The sequence below is a fragment of the Pelodiscus sinensis genome, chromosome 22 (assembly GCF_052426305.1).
Source record: "Pelodiscus sinensis isolate ZL-2025 chromosome 22, ASM5242630v1, whole genome shotgun sequence".
In the NCBI taxonomy this organism is placed as follows: domain Eukaryota; kingdom Metazoa; phylum Chordata; order Testudines; family Trionychidae; genus Pelodiscus; species Pelodiscus sinensis.
In genome coordinates, this window is record NC_143073.1 from 6,090,725 (window position 1) to 6,101,047 (window position 10,323).

The following is a 10,323-nucleotide window of genomic DNA, read 5'->3' on the forward strand; positions in this document are numbered from 1 at the left end:
ATTCGATGATTGTGGGCCTTAGAAGCTTGCCTTTGAAAAGTCGCCCTTGCAAACAAGCTCCAGCGATGTTCCCCCTAAACCTGGTCTAAAATCCACCACTAACCTCAAGCCTGCAGCCTCTCCTGCCTTGTTAAGAGCAAAGCCATCTTCCCCGCTTCTTCAAAATCAAACCACGCCCCCTCTTGCTACCCCCAGGACCCTGGCCGCCAAGAAACGCCTCTGAACATAGCTTCGGTTTTGGTTTCTGCATTTCTGCATAACTCTCAAAAACGGGATTCAGGCACCAAAGTGAAAGCGGTGCTTTTGTGATTTGACCCTCCAGCAATGGAGTCATTGTGGACAGTTCTCCGAAAACATCCACTCTGTGTGCAGCAGCAGTGAAAAAAGAAAATAATGTTAGGAATCATTAAGAAAGGGCTAGAGAGTAAGACAGAGAACATCTTACTGCCTCTAGATAAAACCATGGCACGCCCACATCTTGAATACTGCGTACAGATGTGGTTGCCTCATCTCAAAAAAGATATTTTGGCATTGGAAAAGGTTCAGAAAAGGGCAACAAAAATGAGGAGGGGTTTGGAACGGGTCCCGTATGAAAAGAGATTAAAAAGACTTGGACTATTCAGCTTCGAAAAGAGGAGACTAAGGGGGGATGTGAGAGAGGTCTATACAATCATGACTGGTGCGGAGAAAGTGAATAGGGAAAAGTTATTTACTTATTCCCACAATATAAGAACTAGGGGTCAGCCAAGGAAATTAATAAGCAGCAGGTTTAAAACAAACAGAAGTTTTTCTTCACTCAGTGCACAGTCAACCTGTGGAACTCCTTGCCAGAGGATGCGGTGAAGGCTAGAACTTTAACAGGGTTCAAAAAAGAGCTAGATAGATTCATGGAGGTTAGGTCCCTCAATGGCTATTAGCCAGGATGGGTAGGAACGGTGCCCCTGGCCTCTGTTTCTCTGGAAGTGGGTGAAAGGGGAGGGATCACATGAGGATTCCCTGTTGTGTTCCCTCCCTCTGAGGCACCTGGCACTGGCCACTGTCGGCAGACAGGATACTGGGCTAGATGGACCTTTGGTCTGACCTAGTATGGCTGTGCTTATGTTCTTACCAGGCTGAAGGGGTTGGAGGTTTTCTTTACAAACTTGTGCTGTTTTTTAGTCGTGGCTGTTGGGCAGGTGGTGAAACACACCTTGTTTTTCACCTGTGGTTAATTTTTCCTTTCCTCTCCCTTCTGTCCCACCACTTCCTAGTTAGTTTCTAAAGTGACCTGGGTGAGGAGAGGGAGGGTGATGGGAAAAGGAGGAAAAACTCCTGCCTCAAACACTCCTAGCAATGAAATATTTGAAAGATACAATTTATTGCAATCAAAACAAAGTTTGGCCCAACTTCTGCCAATTCCTTTGGGAAATGCCCGATAGCCAGTAAGATTGGCTCCAGTAACGTGTGCCGGGAAGGAGTCACCCCCGCAGGCTGTTTGCCAGCCCATCGGCTCCGTCCTGGCACCGACACCCCCAGCCATCTCCCTAGTATCCCCCTAGCTTCCTGCCCCTTCTCAATGGGATGTCAGGGTGGGCTGGTGCACCGGCACTGTGTGGCACTCACGGCCCCACCTCTGCTCTGCTCGCAGAACTGCAGCAACGCCTGGTGCCAGGTGGTGACGTGTGAGCTGGAGCAGCTGGAGAAGAACACGGAGGTGGCCGTCCACCTGCTGAGGGTGATCCACAACGACTTCTTCAGGAGGGTGAGTCCAAGTGGCGGGCCGGTGGGGGGGGGGAGGGCGATGCGACAGCCGATATCCCCTTCTGGGTCTCTAACACATTCGGGCACAGCCCCCCAGGCTGGTAGACCGGGGTAGCAGGAGCCACTGGTGGCATCACTTTGGGAGCGGGGTCTAGTGGGCGTGGAGGAGCCGGGCTCTGCTCCTCGCTCTGCCACTGATCTTGGGCCACGTCTCTTCCCCTCTCTCTGTCCCCCCCCCCTCCCACCTTTTATCTTGCCCAGACTGGATGCTCTATGAGGGGCAAGGACAGTTTCTCCCGAGGTGGCTGCAGCACTTAGCCGGCTGGGGCCTTAATCAGGCTGTAGCTTCTACTGTACTGAGGGGCATCAGAGCAGGGCCTGGACTTGCCAGCTTTGAGTACGGTGGCACCTTGTCACCCACGCACTGGCGTTCGCTTTGCTGCACGGAGCCGTCTCCTTGTGAAAGTTCCCTGTCACGGACACGCGCTCGTTAATTCCGGGAAGCCAGAGGGGCGACCCAATCGATCCCCCATCGTCTAGGGCTTGGCTCCATTAGCCACATGGGTGCAGCCATAATCCCGCTGTGTGGACACAGGCTACAGTGCCAGCAGGGGTTCCCGCTGCTTGAGTAGCACCATCTCCCCTGGTGAGGGAAGCATGTATCTGGGGCCCAAACCGTGGCTACATGGGGGGGGAAGGGGTTGCCACAGACTCAGCCCTCCCCGCCCCGCAGTGAGGATGTATCACACGCCCAAGGCTTGCAGCTCTGTCGACTTCAGTCTTTAGTGTAAACCAGGCCTCCCGCTCCACCTCCAGGCCCACGGTTCCAAGCTGCACCCGGCCAGGCTAACGCCCAGCCCTTCCGCCTCTTCCCAACAGGCTAAATTCAAGACTGTGAAAATCAGCAGCACGTTTGCGCTCATCGCCCAAGAGAGCAGCTTCCTCGTCCTGGAGGAGTCAGCGCATCGGCGAGAGGTGGGTGGAAGGGAAGGGGCCAGAGCAGAACCCTGGGTCCTGTCCCCTCCCTCCACACCGCCTTGCTCTCGGTCCAAGCAGATCAAGGCCCGGATCCTCAAAGGCATGGGGGGGGCGAGGCACCTAAATACCTTAGACCAGCTGGAGACCTACAGGCTTCGTTTCTGTGCACTCACTCAGATACAGCCCACGTTAAGATGGCAAAAACAACAGGCTGCCCCTGTCTGATTTTTGCCTCGCTCAGGGCCATGTTGATTCGGTCGGGGAATGGCAGGTGTTAGCCAGCCACCTGCCATACTGGGGATAGAAACCTCTCTGAACCCCTCCCCTTCACATCAAAGAAACATGGGTAAGGTAGGCACATCCAATACCCCTTCCCCTCCCTGGGCAGACCGGAGCAGTTTGTGTGAAAGGCAAATTTGCCTCAGCGGCTGCTGCTGCGTTATTCTCCTAAGCCAAGATTTGGTCAAGACCGGGCGTGGCGAAATACAGGGTGTCGGGTGCGTTAGCCGCTGGCTTTGTCCCAATTCTTGGGTGGTGTTTCTAGCGTCTGTTGTCAGTCAGGCGTTCCGGATGGGTTCCTGGCCGGTCTTCCGCTCCGTCAATGAGGAGAAACTTTCGGCTGCATGCATGCGTGCCCCTGTCTACTGTATTAACCATGAGCAATTAGATAACATGAGAGACAGAGAGCCCCCAGAGACCACAAACCCAGCCCAGTTTATTGCCAAGTGAAGTACAGGAATAGTTGTCAGCGAACAGACGCGCTGCTGTGCCGCTGTGCACACGTACCCCGTGACAATGGACTCTCTCTGCCAACACTGTGGATCCAGCACTGCCTGCTAGGCCAGCCAAAGACCACTCTTTGGGGGACACAAGTACAAACAAGTTACACCTCACGCCTGACAGATCAGGTTGCCACCTCCTGTTGCTTACCGCGTACAAGGAGGCGGAGGGTTGATCATCTATCATGCTGTCGGTTTAGACCTGGGCTGCTAGGGAGGAGGTTGGTACCAAGATGTCTCTCAATGAAGCGTTCTCCAGAAATGTTCCTACGACCTGTACCTTGAAACCCTCCACCTTATTTATGCTTAATCTTGTTAACGAAGCCGGCTGGCTGCTCACAACTTGACTTTGATCGGAGCAAAGTCGTGACTATAGCTCCTAGGCCTCAATCCTCACACCAGGCCTCCGCCACCTCGGTTATTGTTTCAGGCGCTCATCTTACCGCCGCCTCCAGGTTCATCAACTGTTGTAGCCAGAGCGGTGGGCACAGAAACCACGCTGTGCAAGGTTACCATATCTGAACTTCCAAATAAGAGGATACTCCTGAGAGGCAGTGTATCGCTATCAGTATCTACCAACTCACGTTGTATTAATGTGTTATCCTCCACCCAGCACCTACCCTACCCCACCTCCCTACCTTAAGAGGGTTCCTTATCCTGGTTTGGTTGTCCAGCTGCTCCTAGGGTAGGTGGAGGGGGGGGTTGGACTTGAGGCCAACACAGTACACGCCCCAGCCCAATGCGCTATCCCCATAGCCACTCCAGCACCCACCTCACCTCCCCACATTCAAAGGGTCCTTTATCCTGCTTTCCTAATACAGGAGCCAGCTCCATCCACAGAGTAGCCTGTGTTGGATGACCCAGGGATGGACCTGGCTCCCCCATGAGGAAGGCAGGATAAGGGACATCATGCATGAAGTTAGGAGGTGGAGTGGGGTCTGGCGTGGCCCTGGGGAGCACAGGATGGTGGGCTCAAGTCCTACCCACCCTGGGAGCGACAGGACAGCCAGCACAGGCTGCCCCAAGGATGGATCTGGCTCCTGCATTGAGAAGGAAGATAGGGAAGTGGGGTATACAGGCAGTCCCCGGGTTACGTACAAGATAGGGACTGTAGGTTTGTTCTTAAGTTGAATTTGTATGTAAGTCGGAACTGGTACATATTGTAGGGGAAACTCTAGCCAAACATTTCTCCAGAGCTCAGTTTTATTCTCCCACACCTCACTTCCCTCAGTCCTTTATTCTCAAGCTGAGGTGTCTGCTGAGAAAAGCCGCTCCGCGTCTCCCTGGTCTGCTGAGGGGGCGCTAGCTTCGCGTCTCCCTGGTCTGCTGGGATGGGGGGGCGCTAGCTTCGCGTCTCTCTGGTCTGCTCGGGGGGGGCGCTAGCTTCGCGTCTCCCTGGTCTGCTGGGGGGGGGGGCGCTAGCTTCGCGTCTCTCTGGTCTGCTCGGGGGGGGGGGGGGCTAGCTTCAGGTCTCCCTGGTCTGCTGGGGGGAAGCAGCTAGTGCGGGGTTGCCTCACCCCGTTTGTAAGTAGGGATCCGATGTAAGTCGGATCCATGTAACCGGGGGACTGCCTGTATAACATCAATACAATGTGAGTTGGTAGATACGGATACAGATACACTCCCGAGTCTCGGGAGTGTCCTCTTTTTTGAAAGGTCAGATATGGTAACCGTAGCACCGTGCATCTAACGTGTAGGGCAGTGTTTCTTAAACTGTGTTCTGTGGCACGCCAGTATGCTGCAGAAAACAGAAGAGCTCAAAATGGCCACCCTTAAAGGGGCAGGCAACTTTTTTTTTTTTTGGCTCAACAAAAAAAATTCTTAGTGTTTCTCATTTTAAAAAAAAATTGTTTGGTGTTCCTTGGTCTTAAAAAGTTTAAGAAACACTGGTGTAGGATTACCAGATAACTTCAAAAAAAAATACTGGGACACACTTGATCTCAGACTGGGGTGTGGGGGAGCTGGCCGGGAGGGTAGGGGGAATGGGGTTGGCCAGGGGAGATCAGGTGGGGAGGAATGGCTGGTGGGAAGCAGGGCTGGCTGGGAGGGGTGAGGGGGAGCGGGGCTGGCCCGGGCGCACGCAGATCTTGGGGTGCTTCCCATCCCACACATAGCTCTGGCGGGGCACACGGGCGAGTCTGGCCCCAGGAATTCCATCCCGCCCCGCCCCCCTCCTCTCTACTGTGTAGTTGGGTACTGCCTGGCTGGTAGACATGCTCATGCAATGTGAGTGTGTCTACCAGCCAGGCAGTACACAATTACGTACTGATACTCACAATGATAATAATAAAACTTACTTAATTAGAAAATACCAGACATTTCTAGGTCTGGTATTTTAATTTGTTTCCTGGACAGACAGCTCAAATACCAGACTGTCCGGTTCAACACCGGACACCTGGCAACCCTACTAATGTGCCCATTCATGAGCTAGTCTGTTCAGAGGTGGGTTTGGGGGAGTAGAAAGGGTTAAATTCAGAGGGCACGAGTCTCATTTCTACTGAGGCCCACGGCTCCCTGGAGACCAGCCTCACACAGCACTGCCCTGGTCACTTAGTTACAGCCTCTTTTCAAATGCCTTGGCCTGGGAGTGGGGGGGGGGACACTTCATAAAAATGAGAACCAGGCACAAAGTGGCTTGTTGGAATGAGCTACCCCAGCTTCTGGCTCTGTTCTTCCTCACTGGTTCTGTGGGGTGGTGAACAGATACCAGGCTCCACCCCAGAGTAGGAAGCACGGAACACTAGGCCCTGATCTACACTAGGGAGTATTTCAAAATACCTCCCCCCCCATTTCAAAATAAGCAACTGAGCATCCACACTACCAAGTCCCGTTATTTCGAAATCCTACTCCTACTTTCCTTGAGGAATAAGCTTATTTCAAAATGGTTATTTCAATAGCTATTATTTCAAATTTAGTCATTTCAAAATAGTTTCCCAGTGTAGACATGACCATGGTCAGCGTTTTTTGAACTGTGTTCTGTGGTACACCGGTGTGCCACGAGGCAGTCAAAATGGCCACTCTTAAAGGGGTAGACGACTTTTTTTTTTTTTCTTCTCCCTCAAAAAAAAATTAGTGTTCCTCAAAAAAAAATTGTTTGGTGTTGCTCGGTCTTAAAAAGTTTAAAAAACACTGCCCATGGTGAATAATCCTTACAGGGCATGCTCTGTTCTTAGTCTTATACCCCACGCAGCAGCCAAGCCTCAGGAGGGAGCAGGGACAGTTTGGCTTTGCTTCCACCAGCATCTATCTGCTCTTTGCAGACAGTCCTGGAGATCATCCGGCCCAAACACATTCCCATCTCTTTATGGATCCTGATCGGCAGCATCATTGGAGGCCTCCTGTTACTGGCACTGATAATATGGGGTCTGTGGAAGGTAGGTGGCCGTGTAGAAATGCGGCTCAAACTTTGGTACAAGCCACTGCCAGGGCTGCACTGTGAGGGGAAGGAACGGTTTCCCTAGGGCTCGTTCCCTGAATGCAGCCGTTGCATGACAGTGCCGATTTAAAGGTAAAGGTTTGAGTTTTCACCTCCCTCACAGCCGCTTTTGGGCCCTTGGTAGCAGCAGAGCAAGGTAGTTGGTGCATAAAGGGGCCTTCCGGCCTCAGATGCTCAGGGTTACACAGGGATACTTAGGAAAGTGAAAGCAAGTCAATTGAACCAGTAAGGCCACAATAAATTCCATACCCTCCACCCCCCATTCAGAATTACAATGGCCTTACTTTGGTTGATCTTAAAACTAAGCTGCATTTCCAAAGTGAACTAAGATCACCCACATGAAGAAACATTCATCTGAATTAATGACAGGTCATGATTTTTTTTTTAAAGTGGACATGTGACATGCCAGAAAATCCACAGGAACTGCCCAGGCTCACTTTAAAAACGCCCACCTGTCGTTAATTCGGATTCATGTTTCTGAGTGGTCACGTGTGGCCAAGTCCTTGAGGCTGTGAAGTCCCAGTCAGAGGATCGAGCTCGAGGTGGGCAATAAACCAGTGGTGGGCCGCTGCTGCTATATTTACCTGCGTCTCCGCGGATACGGGCACTCGCAGCTCCCCTTGGTTGGGAACGGCGACCTGCGGCCAATAGGAGCTGTGATCTGCCACGACCCTGGCGGACCAGATGTAGCCCACAGGCCAGTATTTGCCCACCCCGATCAAGCTAGAAGGCGGTCAGGTAGTTGAGCGGAAGATCCAGCAGACGGCATGCTGGGAGTTTGACAACCCCACACTGCGTGCAGCTCTGCCACTACATGCAGCGAAGCTGCAGGTGCCGTGGAGGACTCTGGGATATCTTCCCTCAGTGGCCCCTGCCTTTAGCAGGGGGTGGACCACTGGATTCCAGGGGGTGGACCCAGGCAATGACACCTCAGGTTTATCAGCCTCTTTGGGCTGCCACTTGCTATCGCGCCCCTCCTTTCCTTTGGCTGCAGACAACACGTGTTGGTTTCCTGGAAAGAGGCAGAGCAGGGGGTCACACCCCTGGGATTGTTAGAATCATAGGGCTGGAAGAGACCTCAGGAAGTCATCAAGTCCAGCCCCCTGCCCAAGGCAGGACCAATCCCAACTCAATCAACCCAGCCAGGGCTTGGTCAACACCTCTAGGGATGGAGATTCCACCCCTTCCCTAGGGAACCCATCCCAGTGCTTCCCCACCCTCCTAGGGAAATAATTTTTCTTAATATCAACTGTTATTTGACTGTTTTATTTCCTAGCCCCACCGCTGGTCTATTATGGTACGAATATTCAGCACAGCATAGCTCAAATAAGCTACATAATTCAAGCTACACAAATTGCGTATTTTATTTCAAAAGAGACCTCTCTTCTGACAAGTCCCTTAATCCTCGTGGAACGAGGTTTACTGGGCCGTTATTTCAAACTATATTTGAAATAATGGGCTTGTTGCTAAGATGCAGAAAACGCTATTTCGGGCTACCAGATGTACCCTTCCAGACCTACAAGGCCTGATCACCATTGCGTGGGTTAAAATTAGGGCTGTCAATTGACCTGCATTAACATCTGCGATTAACGCTCCCCGTTGCAAAGCCCCTTTGAAGCGCCACTCCGGTGCTTCAAAGGGGCTTTGCAACAGCGGAGCCGGGGATCAGCTGGAGTCCCCAGCTGATCCCAGGCTCCTAATGCGCTCGCTGCCCCTTGGAAACGCCGCTTTGGTGCTTCCAAGGGGCAATGCTGCATGGAGCCTGGGGTCAGCGGGGGACTCCAGCTGATCCCAGGCTCCATGCAGCGCTGCCCTGTTGAAACACCATTGCAGCGTTTCAAAGGGGAGGCGCACGAGATTAATTTTTTCCAATCACATGATTAATTTTGATTAAATTTTTTAATCGCTCGACCGTCCTAGTTAAAATTCATACTGAGCCATCAGTGTCCTCTCATCTCTGTCCCCCCTACAGCTTGGATTCTTTGCTCACAAGAAGGCCCAGGAGGAGAAGGAGGAGGAGTGACATGACAGGGGCTGCCCTGCTCCGTTCCTTGCTACAAACTCTCACTCGCTCAAGCTGCGCCACGCTCCAGCCAATCGCACCTGCCTGCAAGGAAGAGCAGCAGGGGCGGCTAGGCTGAGGGGCAGAAGAGCCCTCCCTCGGTTAGCCCATGGACATTTCCTTTGGCACACCCGTGGCTCAGAGGACTCTCTGGCGGGTAGAAATAGTGGGAGACGGTCCCCCTCCGGCTTGGGCTCTGCCGGGGTAGGGCAGATCCTGTCGCCCGGCGAGTGCTCCTACACTTGGTTGCATGAAGAATGCAGCTGAGTTCCCTTCTCCAGCGGCTTAGGCAAAGGAGACAAGGAGTTTGAGCCCAAAGGGGAATCTTCCCAGCTAGCAAAGCAGGCACAAAACCCACCCCCCCAAGCCAGGGTGGACCCACCGCTCAGCCCAGGCCAGCTGACATCGGAAAGACAACGGGGCATTGCAACTCTTCGCAGCCCGCGGGGGCTCGTCAATAAAGTTTGCAGCGTGGTTGGCTAAGTTCTTTCCCCCTCTTCGGCTGCACTGTCAAGTTAAAACCTCCCCCTGCTCGGGATGCTGTTTTCAGAGGGCCCACGGCCGGTCCCTCAGCCCCGACTGCTCCCTCCCTTGTAAGCTTCTTGGGGCTTCCCCCTCACTTTGGGTGGAGCGGCCGGAACCCTCTGAGAAAACCCCCCCCCCGCCACACACACAGTGTAAGAGTGGAGCTGATGCCCGCCACTCAAACTGGACCCAGGCTTGGCGGGGGCAGGGCGAGGAGCCAGCACGGGAGGGCGGGGAAGGAAAGGAGCTGGCTGTGTGAGCAGGGACGCCCCAGACAGTTCAGGGTAGCAGCACTTGCTCCATTGCAGCACCCGCTTTTAGGGAGGACCAGCAGGGGCCACAGAGCTGTCAGATGCAGGACCACGTGGGCAAAGACCTGGGTGTAAAGGGAAGGGGGGGGAAGCGATTAGAGAGCCTGAGGTTACAACCCCCACCCCCTCCCCAAATTCTGCTCCATAGCTTTGCTGTCTCAGCCCTGACCTGGGGAGAGGAGGCCAGGCATCAGCTCACACTCCCCCCCGCAAGCCAGAAGGCTGCGTTGCCTTGTGCCTGCTGCATTTCTCTTCACCAGCCGAGGCTACAAAAGCCAACAGAGCAGGGTTACAAAGAAGCCACCTGGGGAGCTCCTCTACCCCCTCCTTCCCCCCGACCTTAAAACCAGAAAGGTGGAAACTGCCCAGGGCATCCCCGTAGAGTCGACTCCAGCCAGGGCCAACAGTGTAACCAGCTGCTACTCTAAGCTGGCATTCAAGCTCCTCCCGCCATGCCCAGCCTGTTTTAGAGCTGGATGAACAGGGGAGGTC

At 53.5% G+C, this 10,323-nt stretch overlaps 1 protein-coding gene across 1 annotated transcript in view; it reads left to right on the forward strand.

The window, feature by feature from the left end:
- ITGA10 (integrin subunit alpha 10) overlaps positions 1–9,478 on the forward strand; it is a 94,708-nt gene extending 85,230 nt beyond the window's left edge. The window contains exons 31-34 of the mRNA XM_089772780.1: positions 1,628–1,741; positions 2,620–2,715; positions 6,758–6,871; positions 8,906–9,478. Coding sequence (XP_089628906.1) covers positions 1,628–1,741; positions 2,620–2,715; positions 6,758–6,871; positions 8,906–8,956 — 375 coding nt within the window. The 3' untranslated portion in view covers positions 8,957–9,478. The remainder of the gene's footprint in view (positions 1–1,627; positions 1,742–2,619; positions 2,716–6,757; positions 6,872–8,905) is intronic.
- The last annotated feature ends 845 nt before the right edge of the window (positions 9,479–10,323 follow it).